Here is a 24,645-nt window from a genome sequence, read left to right as displayed (position 1 = left end):
CAGGGATTTTTAATCTACAGTATTTAGTCTCAGAATATTAATATATTTTGTACCTTAGGATTATAAAATATTTTTACGATGAAGATATTTAACCCAATTTTATATATTATTAACACACCTTAATTTTAACTAACTTTTATGATGTAATCGTGAAATACAATATATCAAAAAAAAAAAAGCAAAGTAGACCACACCATCGAAATTCTTTTCAAATACTACACCCAGGACCCTTATCCTTAAGAATACTTCCATTTTATCGCTGGTATATCTTTTATAGCATAAATATAATACGTTATATGACCTTTACAGCACTGAATAACTCTGATGATGATACTAATGACTTTAATGGATTTTTTTGACTTGAAAGATGTGTCTTTTTTATGAATAATATTTATTTTTTGGTACATCATTTCTGATTGTTTTTTTATGTTTTGTCATTCGTTTTGTTAGTCTATATTCAGAATAAATAAAGATTAAGCTCCTTGCTTATCGACCAATTCGATAAACTCTATTTTTACTAATAAAATAAATTAGCTTATTAATTTGTTAGTTGTTTTAAAATATTATATCTAATTTGGAATTAAAATATATATAACTTTTACCGCATTTTATATTCTAGAAATACATGTTTTAAAAATCTTGTGCATAAATCATTGTGTGCTTTTAACGTATTTAATTTACGCAATATATCAGTACAGCACATATTCTCATAAAAAACAACATATATGTAAATAATTATTTATTGCTTTTGGTACATCAGCTGTACCATTTATTTTGGGAGCTTATGATTGCTTTTCACAATATCTTTAAGAATTGTATTTCAGTACGGTTCTCGCTTTTAAGGTGGATGTTTGGTTATATATTTTTAACAAATTCTATACTGAGAATTATGTTATAATATTATAACATAATTATTGATACAAATCCGTAAATACTTATTATAATATATATTATAAAAATGTAACTAAAATTATTAAATTTGTGGCCTAATAAAACATAGGATATACGACATTATTTTTAACACACTTTCAGTAAATGTAATGTAATAGTGCGGCATTGAAACGACTACGCCTTAATTAAGTGAATAATGATGACACGAAACTGGATATTTAAAACATAATTAATTTAATGTATGTACTCTTACTACTTTTTGTAATAATATAATTAAACGTTTAATTGAATGTATGACATAAAAAGAAGAAATACCGTAATAAATAATTTTTATTATATTCTAAAAATATGCATAGTATGTTCGTGTTAATATAATAAAAAAAGTACTATTCGTATCAGTAAATAAATTTGGGCGATATCCAATTTTTCTATGGGTATGAAAATAAACGCTTTTAATCAAACATTGTAATCGATTTAATAATACCAAATTTATTTGTTTATATTATATTAAAAGACTTGATTATTATATAATATTATATGTAACATATACATGTATCGACATACATATATCGAATTAATTGTTTATAGTTATATCAAATATTACACATTATACAATTCCTGCTGGAAATTAGTTAAGTGACATTAAATGGTCTCATAGTAATTTTTAATAACTTAGAGTAGTATAAAAACATTCATTTTATTGCGAAAACTATATTTGCGCCATGACTAACGTGGCGATAGCACGATTTTTATAGAGCTTTGAGCTTTCAAACGTTTGTGATAAATATTGATAGCAAAGACTTTTATAGTTAGTTTAGTAATTCGTTGAACATCTTAAATTACAAATATTATGAAGAGAAGGGTTGGGTGGTAAGTACAATTAAATATATATTTGTGAAAATAATGTGACAATTTAATATATATGTGGCTTATTTTATAATATTACATATGCATGTGATAATTATACAATATAATATTCTAATATATTGTGATAAATAAAAATATATTATTTAATTTAAACGATACATTCGTATTAAATAATATTATTGTTTCTAATTATATGATTTTATCAATATTTATAAAAATATATTCTTTACTTTTAAAAGATAAAACGAAACAAATACATTTAACTCGTTTACAAAGAAAGCTCATGGATATAAATTAGCCACCTCAGTGCACAAAGAGAATCACTAAAATGTAAGTAAAAGCGTACTTAAAATAAATATTTATTAAATTCCTAAAATAAAAACATTATTTAAAAAAATATTTATAATTATATGAAAGCAGTATATATTTTTAAGCAATTTAAATTAATCTTTAACGGTTATTTATGTTCTACTTAAACTGGTACGCGTCATTTTTCATTCTTATATTTTTAATATTATGACTTTTTAAATTAGGTTCAGGTTAAATTTTATAACGCGTATCGGACTAATATTATTTATAAAAGCCTAGATAATTGCATAGTTGTATATGAAAGTTATTTGACTGATACTCTATAGGCATGGTTTTGATTAAATAAGCACTTTAAAAATTAAAATACAATTAGAACCACTTGTGCTAACACTATTCTTCTCTAAATATATTTGATTTGATTTTTTTATCACACATATAGACCTCAAAATAACTTACATAAACTGTTAACCTAGATTTTGCAACTTTTTTATAATTTTATATACCTACAAAAATTAACGTTTAATAGTGGGGATGACTTTTAAAATTTTAAAAATACAGATAAATGGCTAAAAATATTTTTATGAATGGCATGCATGACATAAGCTTGAATATTCTAAAATTATTTTAGTATAATAAGATTAAATTTTAAGACAGAGCAACATTTTTTCTGATTTTCTTAATACAAAATGTGTAATACTAAAATGTCAATTTTTTAAAAAACAACCATTATCAATTTTATCATAAAATATTTATTTATTCTTCAATATACATATTGTCCTTTTTAAATTATTAACATAAAATATAATTTTATTATGTCAGCGTTTCATCTAATCCGCAAAACATTTGTGGAATGCAATATTTAGTGTAGTCTTCAGTACTCTCAGCAATTTTATGTATGATCGCAAGGTGTTGTCCCTTTTATATGCAATAAAAATTAAAACTGCAGAGCATAGAGACATATCTGTGAATATAATAGCTGCATAATAATCGGTGCGTTATCGTGGTGCAAAATCCAAAAGTTGTTTGTCAGCAATTTTTATGGTTTTTATTTAATTTTAAACGGCGGTAATTCGCAATTCAATATATTTTTTAATTTTTTTTATATTTTCATAGGACATTTTCTATCTAAAATTTAAATTAAATCGTGTACCGAAAACTTCGGAAAAGTCTCCGTTTCTTCAGCACTTGTTAAGTTGTTTGATATAATTATTCATTGATATATCTACAATCATTGACAAAAATCGCTAAAAGCGCCAACGTTTTGTTTCGTTTAACGAACGAATTCTGCATATTTCGGTCATAATAGATACCACCAATAAACATTTTATTCACAAATGATATCGAATGCATAAAATCATTTTATGCATTCGAAAGTAGACAAATTAGATTTTTTGCAAAATAAATAAATTCGCATAGCAACAATGAATAAACACGTTCTACAAACTATTTAAATGTAAATAATATTTAATACACATGTATTGTATTAAATATTTAGTAAAAATATGAAGCGATTAAAATAAATAAAGGTCATTAACCAGTCATCTCAACGACACACCGTCTTTTCTGGAGCTTCTACGCCTCACTTATTCCCGTTTTTCAATACGACAGCTAGAGGGCGGGCGTTAAAAGTGGTGACCTACCGACGTGATCTGAAGAAAGACCAAGACGGCGTTAAAGTATAAACAAATACTTTACAAATATTCGATAGTTGAAAATCAGATGAATAATTTGAATGTTCGATTGAGAATCCTAGTCATGTTCTATTGTTTTCGCATCACTGCCCTAGAAAATCGCGATCGCGTTCTTTATTCTTAGCGCTTGAAAACGTTACTCTTGCACGAGTCTTTCAACTTCTCAACGAACTTGCCAAACACAACGATGTTTTAGGCAATAGTTATGAGGAGCTGAAAAATATGTAATAATCAATATTAAATATTGTATATAATCGCAAAAATAGCGTACTTAAAACGGTTTCGAATTACCATAAGTCAGAATTATTCTGCTGCATCGTCTCGAGCTTGGGATACATGAGAGTTCACTTAAGCTCGCACGAAGTGGAGCTAAGCTGAGTATAGACCGAGACCAAAGAAGCAGCAGCATTCCATTTTACGTCAACCACAGTCCAGCTATAAAGTCCTAAATCCAAGAATTCAACCCATGCTTCGGAAACAATTGGAAACAATGGGACGCAGACAAGGGTATGAGGACAACGCGTATTATAAATATTTTAAAAATAATATATTCTATAAAATAAACAACTCTTTATTATATTTTTGACACAAAATTTTATGCAACTTTTTGGTTCCGTATTTTTTTAAATTAAAAATCGCGGGGCTAATAAAATGACTGATGATTAATATGCGCATCACAGACCACCGTAAAAAAATATAAACTCAACTGAAAAATATTGTTTTTATTTTTTATCACACCTAATAAAGTCTAGTTAATTACAATATATATTTTAAAGCCGTTAAATATATACATATATATTAAAACTTGCCATCATTAGACAAAAATGTCAGTAAACGCGTAAACCATACTATAGGGTCTTAAATTTTATTTAATAAGCTTTTTCATATTATACTTTTTTATATTTTTAATTAGGGTTAACGCCGAAGATATCAAATTATCAAATACAAATCCCCAAACTGCAATGAACATCAAAGAAGATTCAGTCGAAAAAGATGATTTAAAGAAAAAATCAAAATGCGTAGATGGCAAATACTTTAAAGAATTTGCCTTAAATACAAGTCTTCATGGAGTTAAATACACGAGCGAAAGCGATAAATCCACACTTTCAAGGTGATATATATTTTTTATAAAAGCTTAATTTTATTTACATTTCATACAATACATTTTAGAATCTGGTGGACTATTATGGTTGTATGTAGTTTTTTAACTTGTGTATATTTGATACGTCAAGTTTGGCTAAAGTGGGAACAGAATCCGGTTATTGTGAGCTTTGCAGAATTATCCACGCCCGTTTGGCAGGTGATAATATTTTATTAATTACTAGTTAAAAAATAAAAAAAATCGGATAATATTATATGAAAATATTGATTACAGTTTATTTAATAAAAAATATTTTATGCTATATTATAGATACCATTTCCTGCAATTACAATATGTTCCATGACAAAGTTTAAAAAAAATGTTTTTAATTTTACTGAAGTTTGCGATAGTAAAAATAACTCAAACGATAAGTATGTGTAATATGATATAAATAATAATTAAATTATTGTACAAAAATGCATTGTAAATACATTTTAGATTGGCTATCTATGATGCTGTTGCTACTATGTGCCTAGATGGCTGCTTGGAGAATAGGACTTTGGACTATATCAATAATACTTTTTTTGAAGAAATTATTGAAAATGCAAGCTATTATTTTTTTTATAGATGATTATATCCTACTATTACTATATTTAATTTTTTTTTACGTAGTACAATTGATATTTCGACGGTACAAATTTGTGCGATAAATTAACAAGTCTGGTAGTGCACAATAAATAAAAAAACTTCCATTGTAACATGACTAGCGTTAGCCTAATATATTACAACAGAGTAATCACAATCGGCACCTAAAGTTAAAGTTTTTAAATTGTAAATTTCTATCATGTCTGGAAAATCAGAATTAATGATTATTATATAAATATAATTCTGATCGATTATCACAGATTAGGTTTCCCTAGATTTTCCTAATCTCACGGATGAATATCGTGATGATTAATTAAAATCGAGCTAGTTCGTACATATCTGGTATTAAAAATTATATAATAATGAGCTAATACAACGCATAGAGAATATCTTATATGTAATGAAAATAAAAATAAAAATAAATCAGTAACATAATTTTATTAATTATAAACTATTATTCCAACAGTATACGTCACTCGTTATTTATTACGATATTAAAAATTCTTCATTTAGATACTTATCCATGAGATTAAGAAAATCTAGGAAAACCTAATTTTGGATTATTGTTTGGAATTATAAGGTATTGGTTTTCAATCTATACCACTAATTTATGTAGCTTTTCAAAAGCATTACTTTCTGGTTAAACGTGTTACTTGCGCCAAAAAAATAATTTTAGCGTCATATCGCTATTATATTGTTCTCAAATTATTTTTTGACGGCTATTTTATATACTAACGTTTGACCAACATATAAATAGTTTTTATTTGGGTTCTAATTGCTTTTATAGCATATTTTTTTTATTTTTATTTTTGCAATATAATTATGTGTCTCGTTTGTATCAACTATTATATTATACTAATCATGCTAAATGTATACAAATAAAATAGTTACAAACTGTGTTTATAAATATTTGATGTATTATTAATATCATTATAGATATGTATAAAACGAGATGATATATTGTTATCGTGTTTCAAATACGGTAAAGACGATTGTGATGAACTTTTTACACCAATAATTACCGACGAAGGGTTGTGCTATACATCAAACATGTTAAATGCTAATGCTATATACCATGATAATGTGTAAGTAATTTTACATTATATTCTAAGCTGTATATTAACATGAATTTCAATAAACATTTTAATTATAGGTATTACAATAAAGAATACCATTTGAACCACAACAAAAGTTCAAAAGGCTGGTCTTTAGAAAAGGGATATAAGAAAAGGACTCCTTTTGTAACATATCCAGAACGCGGAAAAGTATAACAAATACATTTTGTAATATTACGTTTTAATTATGTATAAACTCATTTTCTTCTTTAACTAGGGCTTAGGAATTAAAGGTGGATTACAAATCACTATGATTGTGGCCCAGAATGATGTGGATTATAAATGCTGTAGTTTCTATAGAGGATTTAAAGTGTGCATCTAATATAATATAACATAAAAGACAGTTTTTTTTAAATTATTTATATGCTGTATTTAAGATGGTAGTTCACGCTCCTAATACTATACCACAATTCGAAGAAAATTTTATATGGATACCTGTTAAGTTACAAACGACCATAGCAGTCAAACCACAAATGATTAAAACTTCTAAAGGGATTAAGCAGTATTCGCCTGAGAGGTAAAAATATTATAATTGTGTATTATAAATGTGTGTAAATATTGAATTACTTTATATTTTATAGTCGTGGTTGCCTCCTTACACATGAAAAAAAATTAAGATTTTTTAAAGAGTACACTCAGGACAACTGTCGTCTAGAATGTATAACTAACTATACTCTGAAGATATGTGGATGTGTTGATTATTATATGCCTCGTAAATACATTATAAATACTAGTTTTATTTTTTTTAAATTAAAATTAAAACAATATACTCTTTATAGGTGATTTCTCTACTCATTTATGTGCAGCTGGTAAACTTGATTGTATAAATACAGCTTCAGGTAAATATAATTTAAATACATTTTAATTAATAGTTCTATCAAGTAGTTTTGAGATGATATAAGCAATATGGATATTCCTTTTTTAGAAAACTTCTCTTCGAAGAGTGATTTCACAGATGATGATGACGATGATGATTCATACGATAGCCAGAAAAACTTATGTAACTGTGAACCGTCCTGTACATCTTTGACATACGAAACGGAAGTTTCTCAAGTAAAAATTGAATATCAGAAATACGCAGAGAGCTTTAACTTGTCAGATATGATGGAGGGGTAATTTAATTTTTTTTTCTACACCAAATAATTTATAGTATATAATACGTTCGATGTTTCAGACAAGATTATGCTATGGCGATAGTATATTTCAAAAACCCACAATTCATACCATCGAAACGATCGCAGTTGTATGGTATCACAGACTTTTTGGCAAATTGCGGTGGCATATTGGGTGTTTGCATGGGATTTTCGATTTTAAGTCTGGTTGAAATAGTCTATTTCTTCTTGATACGGTAGTTTTTTTTAAATTATATATAGAAAAATATATTTATCATAGAATTTTTTATTTATTTTTTAATATTTCAGAGTTTTATCTGATTGGAAAAAGAAGTACCAGCCGCAAAAATAACTTATTTTATTGTAAACTTATATATTATATATTTTCATGTATACGAAAAATATGTTTTAAATCAATACATTTTAAGTATTCAATATAAATTGTAATCTATTGAATATTTTTCTATAATATATACATATTTAAATAATGAAGTACTATGATATGTAGTGCTTAATGCTTCTAAAAACAGTCACAGAAATGTGTCTCAATATATTTTATTTTATTTTTTAAATAAATAATAAGTTTTATATCGCTAAAATAGAAATTTTATGCACAACTTTTTAATGTCGTTTTAATATTGTATAAATTATAAAAAAAATATTTAGGTTGATTTTAATTTATAATATAATGCATAAATTGTTATATTTGCAAAAGTCAACATTGAAAGTAAATTTTTGTTAAAAAATAACTTAATAATGTCGCATTATTCCTATCATTATTGTACACATATGTTTTGAGGGTCTTAAAAAAGACGACTGCGATAAGTAAAATGTCTATAATAACGGGAGATATACATTTATGAAAGATCTTATTACTAATTTATTTCAAGTAATTAAAATAAACCATATATGTTTTTCTTGTCAGTAAAATTATCAATACAATCAATTATAATTTAAAGCCAACGATGTGTATGTGTGCAAATATGTATATTAATAAATATAATAAATACAATTTACTACAAATTGGAATTTAATTTATTCATAAAAGACTTTTTCAAGAAAGTATTTTTATGTCAAATTACACAGTTTTGAAAAAAACAACTTTTCTGCAAAAGTCAATATTTTTAATAAAAATCATAATTGGAGCTTAAAACTGAATTAAAAACTGTTGAATAATGATGTGCCAAAGTCAATAATAAAAATTTAAATAAAAAATAAAAAATATTGAAATAGCGATATGATGCAAACATATCTTTTCCGGCGCAATTAACACTTATAAAATGAATATTTATTGTTGACCTGATACGTGTGTTTAAATATAAAATAACAAAAAAAGCGTCCTTTTTAAAATGTCGACTGTTTCACAGAAATTGACAAAAAATAATATATCGTTTTGCATATTCCAGCACAAATCATACTGAGCAGGTAGCGAAACCCATAAAACGAGCATTATATTTTTTCGTAAATCCTTATGATTCAATACAGTTGCAAGATCATTTAATCAATCTTGTAGTAAAATAACGGCAATCGGGAAAATCACATATGTTTGTTCTAAAGTGGTGAAAAAATCCAGACGAGAGGTTTGTGTAGTTTCTTTCATTTTTCTGACAATATAAACGCCAATACGCGACCTAAGAGAAATAATTACTTTCCACTTCAATTCCGACTATGCTAAATATAATTCAGCCCCTGAACTTGCCACCAGTGGAACTAGCGCCAAATCAACACAGATGATCCATTCAAGTTGATACCGTCAAACCAAGCAGCCTTTCCATTTTAGTCACTAGATTTGTTCCGAATACCCCTGAGTCGCTAGAAATTTACCTGAACTAAAAGAGTATGCGGCACGAACGATCCATTACGAATATCTAAATATATATTTAATGCACACCTTTGTATGGCTAGAATATCGACTCAGTCATATGTATATAAAGGTTGGTATTTCTACATAAAAATATATATTAGGGTTATTAATTAAGATAATTAAATGTATATTTAACATAATAAAATTATATATGATTTATAATGTATAAAGAAACAAACATAAATACCATTTTAATTTGCTTTAAATAATGATAAAATATCGTTATTCTTCCTAGGAACTGAGACATTAAAATAATGTATTACTCAAGGTCTGAAAAATATTTTAATTTTATATTTTTTTTTATCTATATTACATTTTTTTTCATTAAAAATATACATGACATGTCATTCAAGGTGTCATTACTTGAAGCGGTCAGCTTAAAAAGTTTTTCGTAAATATCCACATGGGACTTTTTCGACACACCTTGACATTTATGTGTTTTTTTAATTGTAATATTAATTTAAAGGTGTGGTCTTTGGATAATTCCACTGAAAAATGCATAACGTCATTCAATTAGAGCTGAAAGTGTTTATTAAAGATTATTATAATTGCTAATTTTATCTATCAAATATATGTTTAATTTAATTAATATCAACTTTAAAAAATCATTTAAAATAAATATAATTATTAAATTAATCTCACAAATAATATATAATTTAACTGTTGACTTTATTATTATCGCTTACCCTAATTAGAATAGTGGGCATTTTTATTGGTCACAAATGGGTGATAAAAGAAGAATCAAACTAAATTCTTTTTAATTGTCAGATTAAATTATTTTGTAGTAAATTCCTAAAATAGAACCATTTTAATTACGTGAATGTGAATTTGGTACTTAAAATGTGAATATACATTCATTACAGGTTAAAAAAATGTTGTAAGTGCTTCTTATTTATACTTTTCACTTATACTAATTTTTCGTTGCCTTCTACGCCGGATTTGTAATTTTTTTTTCTAGATAGCATAAAGCATAAAGACTTGAGAAACATTTTTGCACTCGTTGCCACCACCAATTGCTATCGTGTCTGGAAAATCGAAAGGGTTGTTTATTATATAATTGTAAATCCGGTCGATTATTACATATATGCTTTATTATCATGCTGCAAGATTCAGAATATAGAAATACATTTTTAAATTCATTTTGGGGTCTCATCTCTTAAGTAATAAATACATAAATGTGGGGATCTTAGGTTACCGATGAGACCTCACCAAACTACACCGAAATTTCTTTCGATATGTCAACGTTTTCTATATTTCTCAGAAAGTCTTCACAGTGGTTCTAAGGTAAACGTCATTATGTCATTTGGCGTACGCAATGGTCCTCACAAAATAATTACTTACTTTTATTTAGATATTAAAACTTTTTAATAAATTTATCGTTAGAACACAATTGATTGAGTACTGAAAAATATTTTTGAAATATAAAATTTTATCGCCATATTATTTTACGTTTTATATTACGTACAAAAAACACAGAATAAATACGTTTGTCAAGAACTAAAATGAACAAAATCTGATGCACAATAGCGACGAACATACCATTTAGACCAGGGGTGGCCAGCCCAAACGATCTTGCGGGCCACATTAAAAATGCATTATAACTCCGCGGGTCACATATAAAATTATATATGCCCATATTAGATTTTGATACACTATAGACATTTTTTTGGAGTGAAAAATAGTTAATAGTGTATTGGTCATTATAAAATAAATATATGCTGTAAAAGTGTAATGAATCTCGCGGGCCGGAAAAATGTTCAAGGCGGGCCGGGCAGCATGCGGCCCGAGGGCCGCGGGCTGGCCACCTCTGATTAAGACAGTTTCGTGTTTTTTTATGTTGAAGCATCCTCTCACATATAATACTTTAAGGTTGTAAAGCTCAATCAAAAATAATCATTAATTGTAGAGAAGCGCTCTCGTTTTAGTTGATTACGTAGGAAGGATTCTCAAAAATATAGGAAAATACTGTTCTAAGCATTTGAGACGTTTAGTCGTCGATAGTGAGATTCCAAGTAAAGATTGCATTAATACCAGAGTTTTCAATTACTGAGAAAAAAATATGCAATACCGGTATTGGCCCTATTTTTATTATTTTAATTGATTGACCGCAAAAATAATCCGATTACCGCTCGCATGATTCACAATATTTTTGATTAGCAAATATTTTATATTTTATTTATTGATAATAAAAAAATGTTTTTGAAAATTCGGGCGCCAAATCTTTTTTCTTTTGGAACATTAAATTTAGGACAACATCGTTTTTGACAAAATATCGTCTTCAATCGACCGCTTATGGATGCCTCCTAAATTTTTATATCAGGGGCCAGGGCATCATTTGTCAGTTTATTGCAATAAAATATATTAATCAATATTTTTGATGATTGTGATATTTTTGTGATTGAGGTGTGATTTATTTTTATTATTTTATTTTAATTATTGAACATTTAATATTAATTTTAGAATATCACCATCATATTTATTTATCTCTCGTATACATATTCATGTTAAATTTGAGTTATAAATGTTTATGTAAATATTATAAAATAAAAATACATAAATACTCCATAATGCGAATTAAAAAAAATCATTGTTTACATTTTTTAATAAATTACGTTATACGTAGTACGTGTTTTTTTTTGTGTATTCTAAATTAAAATATTTTTCATATTTATTTACTTATAAAAATAAAAATAAATGTAGTTTGATTTAAGAAAAACACACAGCAACACATTTTAACTATTACTTATTTTAATTACATCGTCTATTACAAGCTATATTTAGTTTGTAACAAAAAAACATTGCTTTATTTTTTAATGAAAAGTGCTTTTTTTTAAATACATATATTTCGAACAATTGTTTAAAATAAGTTTTTAATTTAAATATAAAATTAGAGATTAGCTTATTGCTAATATTTAAAACCAATGTTTAGTGAAGAATATTGCGTGAAATTGCATTCTTAAATTCGGATCAAAATATTTCGTTATACTGAGTGGAAATTTAAGTTTTTTTTATATATGTGAAAAACGTAAACGCACATAGCTTTTTTTAAGTATATTAAAAGTATCTTATCAATTTAACAATGTGATTCGTAGCAAAAATAATTTCTTTCTGAAAACTACGAAAGAGAACATTTTATTTATATTTTATCTGCATATTATCAACAAAGCCAAGAAAACAATATGTATCTATAAATTATATATAAATTAGCTAACTTTAAAATTATTTTTAATTTAAAAAGTAAAACGTAAAATATGCTTTATTTTAATTAATTGAAATGCATGTATCTAAATGTGACATTATTTTGTCATTAGAAATTTACATGTAAAATAGCATATAAACTTGCTTTTACTATTATTGACTTGTGAATTAATAATTCGAATTCGTCTGAAACGAAATAAACAATCATCCAACATTATTATATACTTTATATAATGAAAACGGTGCTTAACACAAAGTATACTCAATCAAAGGAGTCTCTTCATCGTTGTATTGGAAATAAGTGTGCGTGTACGCATGCATGCACACATATACAATTTTCCACAAATTTGTTTACACAGAAATGAGAACGATACCAATACTAAATCAGTGCTGGATTGAGTGTAGGGTGATCATACGTTAGAAATTGAATTAGAAACTATAAAAATCTTAAACTAATATTAAATATTCATTTCCTGTCACGTTTCAGATGAAACCTCTATTAGAAATTACGATAGTGAATAAAAGTTATTTGTATTAAATGTTCATTTGTTGTATTTTTATTATAAATTATTGTCATGTTGTGTAATTTTGTACTATTTTGTAATCAATAAAACAATATCTAAATATTTTTATTGAATTTTATATTAAACAGATATTCAATCTAGAGAGTGATTCCAAAACTGTTATCACGTGTTTGAGTTAAATATGTATATAAATAAACAAAATAAGTAATTAAGTGATATTTTACATTTTCCTCAAAAAATTAAATTAATAAAGAAAAAAATAATTGGGCGTGTAATTTCACATGGTCATTTCTCACCAATACTGTGTTGATGAGCGTACCTGATATTGTCTACCCAATTGAATTTAATTTACTTTCAGTGTGTCATTGTCTATCGAGCCTTAAGGACGCAAACTCTCAATTACACGATGATGAGGAGAAATTGGTTCGTGCGATATATGTTAGTTAATTAATTTACAAAGTCATACTTTCTTAATATTATAACGTACATAATAAATCACATTTGCATGGAGCGTGAGATAATTTTTTACAATCTTAAATGACATACATGTATACCATGTGTTTGCGTATTGCTTAACATTTTTTTTATTAAGCTAGGGTCGATTATTCAAATTATTTAGATTGATTTATTAATTTTGCTTTTTTGAGAGAAAAAATACCATAAGCAAAGTTTGGTGAAAACCTTTCACATATTATTTACGATTCCAGTCTATAGTTTGTCTGTTAATACTTGTACATACGTGAGTGTATATACAATTGTATTCGCGGTTATACAAATAGCTATTCGATGGTTTCAATTAGGCATTCTGGTTTCTCGATCTTATCATTTCTCGAGAATATATGTGATATATAGTATACATTATATGAGTAAAATATCTTTACTGCTTTTACTTTTACAATATTTTTTTCTAATATGCATGTAAATTAAAATTTAATTAATAGTAATTTAAATTTAATTGAATTGTAAAAGATTTATGATTCATAAAAAAATATTAGTAAGTACAATATCGCACATTATTCTAACTTTTTTAAAAGCACATATCATTATAGGTGGAAACAGCCATCCTTTTCATTTTTTTTATTAGGAAATTTTCGTCCGTGGAAAAGTTAATTTTCGTTTTCCGTCGATATTGGTTTAATTGACAATATTGCATCAAACAAGCATGTAATATATTTGTAATCTTTTTCTTTTAAGACTGAAATAAATTTCAGTATTTAATAGTTAACACGGCACCACTCTTAAAAACCACCAGTTGTTACTCTCCACTACATTTACCATACTGTTCAAACCCAAATCTTACCTAAACAAATTTAATATTATGCCGTATGTTGAAATTAAATTATTTAAAATTTTAGAAATCATATTAAATAAAATTGTGGTATTATTATTTAAAAAAATATTTTTCAGATTTAATTATATGCAAATTATTTAGTTTTAACAATTATTAAATGAATATATCAAATTTTTCATTTAGGTTGGGCTTGGGTTTGAACGGTAAATGTACGTTTCGCAACTGTCAAATTTGAGCATGGCATTTTGCTAACTAACAATTTTTTCTAATTCTAGACTTAATGGTAAATGTTCGATTTTTTTAGTGAACTTTTTTTCTTCTTTATTTGTCAGTTGAAATTTTGAGCTTAGCTCTTAATTGATGTTTTTTTATTGCTTCATGAAATATTTGAAATATTTGGATTGCACCTTATTTTTCGATTAAAAATATTTGCTAATTTATTTAAACTTGCGAAATTTGCAAGTGTATGTACTTACATACGTATAAATTATTATTACTGATGATAATGATTTGTTGTAATGGACGCAAATATTCGAAGGACCAGATTACCGAGCATCGAGTTACGAAAAAAGGTATTTATATCCAAATAGTTCAAAGTTACTTTACACATTTCACATTTCAGACAATATATTTGGATTATTTTAAAAACGAGGTCTAAATTCGCAGACAGACAATTTTATTGCGTAACTGAAAGCCCCCCATATATTTTTACAATCTGCCGATTTCTTTGCGGAGCGGTCTTTTCTTATTTTATTACTAATCTAGTTCTAAGACTACTAAATCAAAGATAAGGCTGATAAGAGTAAAGAAAATCGTGAACAATTTTTTGCTACTCAAATACTTCTAACCTCTATTAAAACTTGCAAGAAACCATGCATGTTTTAAAGCATCTGGAACGGACCCACCCTTTTTATGCAGCGGTATAAAAAAACATTTTAAAAATAATCGTATAAATGAAATTTGTAATAAAAATGGCTTTATGAAAACTTTTGAGAAAAGAGAATTCTTGAATTGGCATTTTTCTAGAACTTCACTGTAAAGTTTCAATTAAACTTTGCAGTGAAGTAACAATTAGGCATTCTGATTTATCGATTATTTTCATTTCTCAAGAAATGGGAATTCTCGACTTCACTTCTGTGTAAAAAAAAATGTATGTAGTAATACAGTAAAGTATAGCAGATTACTTTATATGTATATAGTGAATATATTTACTGTTATCGTTTTTTTGTTATATTTCGATTTAAGCATATAAATAATATTATCATAGTTAGGCTTATCATACGTCCCGGTTTGACCGGCACTGTCCCAGTTTCACACCATTGTTCCCGGCGGAAAACCAAACATTTTCTATAGCTGTCCCGGTTTAGAGCTTCATAATTATGGTAAGCCTAATCATAAGAAGAATGGTGAAACATTTATAGTTTATTATTATTATATGTATAAATTATTATTAAATACATTTTATATATTATTCTTAAAATAACCCTATAAAAACACATGCCATCTAAAATAGAATCGGATATCCTGGTTGTTTTTTTTTTGTAAAAAGATTTTGTTAAAAAAAAATCCTAGTCTAAGTTAATGTTGCTTTAATCGACAACAAAGCACTTCAAATAAGCACTGTTAGTTATTTGTTCTTTAGCCCGTGGGTATAAATATTTAGAATTCTTTCTCTATTAATCCGTAATATTTTGGTTTTCTTACACTTTTCTCTAAAACGCTAAAATAAATTTGAATCAACAATATAATTGATTGTGAAAACCACATATTCAAACTGGAATTTTATTTTTATTGACTCTCGATTTACGTGGTAGAGAAATTTTTTTTTTTTAAAAACTCCAAATTAAACATGTTTGCTTCCACACGTAAATTTGAACTACATATGGAACCTCTCCCAATGCCCATGCAATCTGTACTGACTAAAAATTTTAGCTGTTTAATTTATAAGTTAAAGAAACATTAAAAAGAACTCGTGAATACTACTCGATTTTTTTTTCCAAATTTTGTTCTATACCTTGATTTAAGGATGATATGTATTCTTGAATATTTGCTTCTTCTATTTTAATTTAAAGTACTTATATTTACTAGCAAATTAATTATATTTTAGCAGTAGATCTATGTACATAGCTAATTTATTAATATATACCTAATAAACATATTACTTTCTAACTTATATATAAATCCAATTTTTTCAATCGGTAAAGAATATTGTTTTTAGTTTATAAATATATATTTATTTAATCTACTTCAATATAATATTATTTTTAATTATATTTTTATATCATCTATAGATTTATTTTTCTATTACTTTTTGATAATTACACAATTTCCCTAAAATAATTTTTACTACTATTTTTGGATTATATTCATAATAAACTATTTTTCCATTAAATTTTACATGATTAGTTAACTTTTGTAATTTAAATTGAATTTATAATTTGGTTTAAAATATATGGTTTTAAACATATTGTTTTATCTATAATGAATAACGGTTTGTTATGTTATATTTAATTATATACTTTTAATATTATATAATACTATATTTTTAAGCCACCTGTTAGCTACCTGTTTTTGAAAAAAATTACTATTGCGTGGGAACCGCTCGTTGGTAAAATTGAGCACAAAGGACGGTTTTGTGCAATACTCAAAACCGATATGACAAATTGTAGGTGAACTCTAAGCAACCATTAAAACACCTGCCTAAAATATCTTTGGGATTGTTTGGTTACCATTAAAATCTAACCCTTGAAAAAGGTTAAACAGAAAGCTCGCCAAAAGCTCATATTTCACGTCCATTGTGAACAATCCATTTTTTAGATCCGATGGTCAAGTGTGAGAAAATTCCAGATTGTTCCTTAGGATCTTCTCTATTTCATTGAAAATATATTCAGCGTAAAATATACAACAAATTTATGATTTTAAATAAATAAATAAAAATTGCACTATCAACAAAATGTTATTTTAAACTTATAAATAAAATTGAATGTACTCTCATCGCTTAATTTTATTAATAAATAACTATTTAACGAGTAAATAATTTAATATTCATGTAAGTCTACTAATTAATTTTGTATTATAAACAATAAAAATAATAAAGCAACTTAAATGCACAATTTAATTGTACGTAAATTGGTTAATAAACATTCAGAAGCTGGCGATTAACAACATATGCGAAGGACCTTGACCGTATCAAAAATACTCTGCCACTTGTAATGGTACTGATTGAGTTCTGCGTATTTATGAATGTTAAAAATAAATTTTAATACTTTATTTGCAACACATTTACATGTAAATGAGTCAATTAATAAATAATTGGTTCGCATTTTTTCACAGGGACAACAAAGAGACTTTAGAAGCGAGTTCACCGAGTAAAAAAGCGCACAAAAATGCTGGAGGGAATAAAAATAATGGAAAGATAATTTATGAACACAGAAAAGGAAGGAAATATTCATTGTCTTCGTATTTTAAAGAGTTCACTAGTAACACATCTTTGCATGGACTCAAATATATTGGAGAAAAGCGACCGGTCGTAGAAAAGTAAGTACATATTCATTTTGTTTTTTTAGAGAAAAAACTATGTAAGAAGCTACTTTAAAATATCTAATAAGCCTTTTCTGTATCATCTAATTTATTGCGAAATTTAAGACTTTATTTTTTATTTTTTATTAATATTTTATTATATTATTATATGATTGCATATCAAAAGCCAATGATACACAGTACATATTTAATAATGTTTCGACTCTAGATAATAATTATACACTTTGGAGTAGAAAATATGAAATTTTCTGTAAAAATATTATCAGTATTTTTTTATATAAAAATTACAAAAATTTATTTGTAAAAATATGCGTTTATTATTTTTTATAGTACTAAATTAAAAGTTTAATTAAGCTCTTTTACCTTATATTACAGCATTCTGATGATCGGCAAATATTAATTTTTAATGCAATTTTTTTTTATTATGATAACATAACCCTATATATTTGAAGTATAATTATTTTTAAGGTCATTTGATAACGAAAACAGATGTTTGCTACACAAAATCACACATGATATAAATTTAGAAAATATATCTTAATACTGTGTAGGTTTTAAAGATAACCTTTGTGGTAGAAGCGACCATAGCACATGTATAGCTTACGCAAAAAATAAAAATAAATGCTTTTATAACGACTCTATTGATAAACAAATTTATACACCGCAGATTTATCAGTCGCAGGAGAACATTTGCTCTAATCAGTCGCAATGGTTTAACGTCTGTTAAATTGCAAGCATTTATTGACTGTGTATAAAAAATGTTTTTTCTTAAGAAAATTACCACTGGCTCTACTACTAAAAGGTAAGTTTATTATAAAACGCATATAATAAAATAAAAGAGACTATAAATTGTACGCAAAAGCCGGTTTGAGAAATCAAAAATAGTTGTATGATCTCATGGATCTAAGAGCCTGCATTTTTTGTAGAAATTTATTGAATATTCTATATTTTTTTAAATGTAAATAAAATATTAGGTAATCTCAGAATAAATGTCGTTTTTCAATGTGGCAAAAAATCATTTTACTGTGTTTATTTATGTCTAAAATTAATAATTACCCGTACTGGATAATATATGATTAAAATATTTAATATATCGAAACAATAATTTAATGTTTTAATTTTGTTAATCAATAAACATAATGAAACATGGGAGCGGTACTCTAATTATTTTTTTATATTTTTTATTACCAATTAATTAAAAAAATATTTATAATGGCAATACCGTTACAGAAAATCTCGATAATATTGCAATTCCTACCATTGAGCATATTGCTTACTGTTGTCAATACGATCGAGTAATGGATCGTTTCTGTTTTGTAAACGAAGCGTAGAACAAACTGCCCAAAAGTGACTTTTTGGTTATCATTAAACACATATGGCATCCGTATGTCAAGCTTATTTAATTTTCTTAGCTCTCTTAAATATTACAGATTTTTTTTCTTTTTGTTCAGAACGCTTAGCTTTTGTGAAAGCTCTTAATATAAAATGTACGTAATTCTGAGGATATTTACGACTTTAGTTGGTCATCACTATTTCCTACATCTTTTAGGTTTTCGTTTGTAGCCCAATTATTTGGAACAACCAGTGCATTGTACGTTTCTTATCAATTCGTTTATGAACAGTTTCTGCTATTTTAATACTAATTTAAAGCTCATAAATTTTTTTTTCCATATTTCATATTTAAATCAAAAACAGTATGTAGCATAATAAGTAATTTTGAATTAAAAATACAAAACATATTTTTTTATAAATCTAATAGTTATTAATAGTTAAAGTAAAATAATTAAAACCTGAGACGATTGATAACCGATTGACCCTTGTACATATCTATATCATTAATAATTATATTATTATAAAATAATGTGAAATATATAAAATCTACGAAGAATTTAATAAAAATATTATGTGTTTATTACGTATGGAAATTTTAATTAATCATAATAAATAATTTAATTTATTTTAAATAAAATATGTATCTATTTATATTATGTTAAGACCATTATAACATAACAGGCTACTTTAATTTGTTGCTTAGAAAAAAAACATAAATTATTAAAATTAAATGATGTAAACCTCTAGCTGATAATAATTAGTTCAAAGTGCAATTACAACGTCTTAAGGAGCTGGATGGTGATAGCCATAAGCATCAGAACAGGCCGCGATCGTGATTCTCGAATAAGTTAAGAAAAAGTATAAGAAAACCGACATTTTAATCCGTAAGATGTTGGTTTTCTTACGGCTGAAAGAAATTTATTTTTCTAATTGTTGCGCCAATGATAAATTTTCAATTTCTGTAATAGATTCTAATGATTTATTAGAGTCACGAGGGTCTTTTTTCCCCCCATTTTACGTATTTCTGCTTCTGAAGAATAATTAAATAAGTCATTATTTTTTGTGAAAGATTCTAGATTTTGCAAATATTTAATTAATGACATAAATGTCTGTTTTTTTTATTATATAATTTATTTTTAATTGTCCGTTGAAATTTTGAGCTTAGCTCAGAATAAATATTTTCCAATCGTTTTAACAGAAATTTTAAGGCCCCTTCGGCTGTCAATAATAATCGTGTGACAATTGGCAATAACAGCTGCTGCTACTTTACAAAATCAATATAAAAATAACCTTTTTGGATTATCGAAAAAGAAAATCAGCCCTAAATCGTTTTGAATTCTGCTTAATTTCTTCTTACCGGTGCGGGTTCTGAGATCATTAAAGCAAAGATAAAACCAGCAGCCGGCTAGAGCAGTGACGTAGCTAGGGTATGTGCCACCCGGGGCTATTCTTAAAATTGCCCCCCCCCCCTCCATACATTTTTTTTCAGGGTCATAAAATCAGCATTTCTTAAAATAATAAATTGATTTACATAAATTTTAGTTTATTCAGGGTTAAGAACCACACTAGACGTTTCCATCGCAAATATGCCGCCCCCAAGCAAGTGCCGCCCGGGGCGGCCTTCCCCCTCTGCCCTCCCATAGCTACGCCACTAGGTTACAGTAATAGAAAAGCGCAAATAATTGTTAGGAATTTAAATACTTTCGATCTTCCGGGAAAGTATGCATATTTTCAAACATCTGGCAAGTCACCTTCGGAAAGGTTTCTAGCCCGAGTGTCTTCATATAAATAAAAATAAAGTGAGTTCTAGTGTTAAAAATTTGTAAACAATTTTTTGCTACTCCCAGACTCCTATTAAAACCTTTCAAGAAGTATGCATACTAGGCATGAACCAGCCTTTACTTATGCAGCGTTATAAAAAGGGCAGTGGTTGTAAACTTATTGCAAAATATTCGTACAAATTTGATTTTATATAATAAAAAATCTTTTTTTATATTTTTTGAGAAATCAGAAAATTCTCCGAAAATTCTACTTATGATAAATTTTATCTACTTGTAATGGTTTAATATTCTTAAAAATATGTATAAATCTAATGTAATATTGCAGAATATGGTGGACTATCATGTTTGTGTTGTGCTTGGCAGCTTGCAGTCACCTCATAATTAAAATTTGGGACAAATGGAACCAAAGTCCAGTGATTGTAAGTTTTGCCGAGTCTTCGACTCCCATTTGGCAGGTAAATCTCTTAAATTAATTATTAATTATATATTGCTACCATGATTCAGTGCATAAATATGTTTTCTATTAAAGGTTCCATTCCCAGCTGTGACAATTTGTTCAGAAACGAAAGCTCGCCAGACCGTATATAATTTTACAGAAATGTATCACCGCGATAAAGACAACTTCACAGAAGAAGAGTATGCTTTATTGATTTAAGTTACTTTTCCCACATTATATTAAAAAAATCTGATTTAATACTTTTATTTTAGACGATTTCAGTTTGAATCTATATCTCTTGTTTGCGATAATCATCTATTACAAAAAGGTTCTAAATTCACTAATTATTCAGCAGTGGATTTTATCTCTGAAGTATATATTACTAATATAAAATATATAGATTTTTTATTAAATGTAAAACTTACACATTTATTTTTATTTAAGGTTGCTCCGCCATTCGATGAATTAGTATGGTATTGCAAGTGGAAAACTACGGTATTGAACTGTAGTGAATTTTTCAGTCCTTTGTTGACTGAAGACGGGATATGTTACACTTTCAACATGTTGACAGCCAATGAACTATTTAATAGTGAAAGGTAAATATTTATATACGCTGAATTATTTTTTGTTATTTATTGTTTTATATTAAAAACGATTTGCTAGATTACATGAAAAGTATCACTATTTGGAGCATGGTAAAATATCTGAAGGATGGACCAACGATGATGGATATCCACCCAATCTGCCTTTAGATACTTATCCTATCAGAGGAACTGTAAAAATAAATACTAATACCTTTTAACTATTTTTTATTCGTTATATATTAATAAATACTTTTGCAGGGTTCAGGAACTAAAGCAGGTCTCTCCATAGTCTTGCGAGCTAATAATTCAGATTTGGATTATTTATGTAGAGGTCCTGTTCAAGGATTTAAGGTATATTTATATAATATATTTAATGTATTCAGTGGAGAAAAAACCATTTGCTATTTATGACATTTTTAATAAAAATACAGTTTTATGTATTTTTATTTTTATAATTAAAATTTAATAATTTTAGGAACTTGATCCTAACCCACATAGTATGTCAAAAATATATTAAAGGTTAATCAAATGCATCTATTAGCAAAGTAATCTAACTGTCATATATGATATTTCATTGTAAGTTATCAAAGTATATTTTTAAATGCAATGAAAGCTTTAATCACACTATACTTGTACGGGAAAAAATAATGTTTATTTCACATTTTTATGTAAAATAAAACTATTCGGAAATTAAATTTTATTATTTTAACAGCGAATTTATATTAATAGGTATTATTGCACTCTCCTGCTGAAATCCCTCAAGTCGGAAGTCAATATTTTAGAGTGCCTTTATCTCAAGAAGTCATAGCTGCTATAAAACCAAACATGATGATAACGTCAGAGGGACTCAAGAGCTATGATCCAATGATGTAATTTTTTATATTATTAATACATTAACATATCTCACTTAAATGATTTTATCTAGAAAATTACGACTTAAAGAATTGTAAAACATATATAAGTAAACTTTTATCATACAAGCATTTATTTTTTAATTTTAGAAGACAATGCTTCTTTCCTAAAGAAAAACATTTAAAATTCTTCCAAAGTTACACACAGGGCAACTGCGAATTGGAGTGCTTAACAAATTACACAATGTTAATGTGTAATTGTGTTACTGTTTCAATGCCTCGTGAGTATCGCGTGTGTTTTCATACTATCGTCTTGATTTTAATCTGTACAAATATTTTTATCATCACAGGTGAACCAAATATGCCAATTTGTTCGGCCGGAAGTGTTGAGTGCGTTACAAAAGCTTCTGGTAAATAAATTAGTGAAAAATTCAAGTTTCATTTGCAAATTTGCATATGGATAATGTTGATTTGTTACACAGCTGATTTGTTGACAAGAAAAATTAAAGGAGGGTTGTTGAACAATACAATGGTTATGGAAGGAGATAAAGAATGGGAAACCATCGGTATCGATAAAATGGATGAAATGGCTAGCAGATGCAACTGTTTGCCTTCTTGTACATCCATAAACTACGACGCTGAAATATCTCAAGCTGATTACGATTGGAAACAGTTACTGCTTGCTTTTAAAACTGATTTAGATACATTGCCCGAGTAAGTACATAAAAATTCAGTGTTTTTAAAATAATTATTAAAAATAACTATTATACTGTCGAACAGAATCAACATGGCCAGACTAGTACTGTTCTTTAAAGAGTCGCATTTTATAACTTCCAAGAGGTCTGAGTTATACGGACAGACTGACTTTTTGGCAAACTGTGGTGGTTTGTTGGGTCTATTTTTGGGATTCTCCATATTGAGTTTGGTCGAGATAATCTACTTTATCACCCTAAGGTAATTTATCTTGTTTGTGAATCGTAAAATAAAAGTATACTACATGTGTTTGTTTTACAGAGCCTTTTGCAACTTGAGGAATAAAATATCTAAAACTAGCATGGAATTAACGGATGATGGAATTAAACCTACAACTGTATATTCTTAAATAAACAATCTTGAAATTATTATTCCTATATACTATATGGCTTTAATATTGCACATTACTACTATAATATATTTTTAAATCTCACGTCAATTATTAAATATTTTTTTTATAATTAATCAATTAAAATATTGCCTTATTCGTTATAATTTTACACCTTCATTATATTTTTTTATTCGTATATTGAATAATCATTAGTATATATTATTATGTAAGTACTGTAATTATAAACCTATATATATATATATATATATTTTAATAAAAATATACCCTATCCATTAGTAATGTTAGCAATATCATTTCATTAGTTTTCATCGAAGTACATGCAATTTATTTTCTATCAATTGTAGTTTTGAGCAGTAAAATATGTTCTGAGAATTGATAAATATCAACACATTAAAATATACATTGAACTAATAATTTATTGTTAATTG

General features: G+C 26.7%; 2 protein-coding genes across 7 annotated transcripts; both read left to right on the top strand.

Moving 5' to 3' along the window:
- Positions 1-822: 822 nt before the first annotated feature.
- On the top strand, positions 823-8,701 carry LOC148229374 (pickpocket protein 28-like). Of its 6 annotated transcripts, none has more exons than XM_088196973.1 (15): positions 823-927; positions 1,998-2,088; positions 4,672-4,869; positions 4,929-5,058; positions 5,170-5,270; positions 5,338-5,443; positions 6,421-6,569; positions 6,638-6,749; positions 6,817-6,909; positions 6,977-7,116; positions 7,181-7,311; positions 7,379-7,438; positions 7,525-7,711; positions 7,774-7,947; positions 8,021-8,701. In XM_088196973.1, coding segments are annotated over exons 2-15 (1,626 nt in total). In that variant the 5' UTR covers positions 823-927; positions 1,998-2,086; the 3' UTR covers positions 8,064-8,701. The 6 variants fall into 6 exon arrangements, with proteins under 6 accessions (XP_088053099.1, XP_088053098.1, XP_088053096.1 ...); XM_088196970.1 differs by lacking the exon at positions 823-927 and adding an exon at positions 934-1,130; XM_088196969.1 differs by lacking the exon at positions 823-927 and adding an exon at positions 1,164-1,761.
- A 10,075-nt stretch (positions 8,702-18,776) lies between these two features.
- Positions 18,777-24,312, top strand: LOC148229373 (pickpocket protein 28-like). Its single transcript, XM_088198017.1, has 13 exons — positions 18,777-18,930; positions 21,567-21,696; positions 21,771-21,877; positions 21,950-22,049; positions 22,122-22,273; positions 22,341-22,452; positions 22,520-22,612; positions 22,991-23,130; positions 23,263-23,393; positions 23,463-23,522; positions 23,595-23,826; positions 23,893-24,066; positions 24,127-24,312. The coding sequence occupies exons 1-13, from the start codon at positions 18,887-18,889 to the stop codon at positions 24,212-24,214; spliced, it is 1,563 nt and encodes a 520-aa protein (XP_088054143.1). The 5' UTR covers positions 18,777-18,886; the 3' UTR covers positions 24,215-24,312.
- The last annotated feature ends 333 nt before the right edge of the window (positions 24,313-24,645 follow it).

The sequence above is a fragment of the Plectrocnemia conspersa genome, unplaced genomic scaffold (genome assembly GCF_051122295.1).
Source record: "Plectrocnemia conspersa isolate PC_06_02 unplaced genomic scaffold, ASM5112229v1 ptg000011l, whole genome shotgun sequence".
Taxonomy (NCBI): Eukaryota; Metazoa; Arthropoda; class Insecta; order Trichoptera; family Polycentropodidae; genus Plectrocnemia; species Plectrocnemia conspersa.
The sequence above is the reverse complement of the archived record's forward strand: the minus strand, read 5'-3'. Positions and strand labels throughout refer to the sequence as shown.

Excerpts from the sequence above, each read along its gene's own strand:
- LOC148229374 (XM_088196968.1), top strand. The coding sequence starts at position 1,742 with ATGAAGAGAAGGGTTGGGTG. Across the intron at positions 4,870-4,928 it reads GATAAATCCACACTTTCAAG|AATCTGGTGGACTATTATGG; the intron begins GTGATATATATT and ends AATACATTTTAG. Across the intron at positions 6,750-6,816 it reads CATATCCAGAACGCGGAAAA|GGCTTAGGAATTAAAGGTGG; the intron begins GTATAACAAATA and ends TTCTTTAACTAG.
- LOC148229373 (XM_088198017.1), top strand. The coding sequence starts at position 18,887 with ATGTTTTTTCTTAAGAAAATTACCACTGGCTCTACTACTAAAAG. Across the intron at positions 21,697-21,770 it reads CTTCGACTCCCATTTGGCAG|GTTCCATTCCCAGCTGTGAC; the intron begins GTAAATCTCTTA and ends TTTCTATTAAAG. Across the intron at positions 23,523-23,594 it reads GTGCGTTACAAAAGCTTCTG|CTGATTTGTTGACAAGAAAA; the intron begins GTAAATAAATTA and ends TTTGTTACACAG.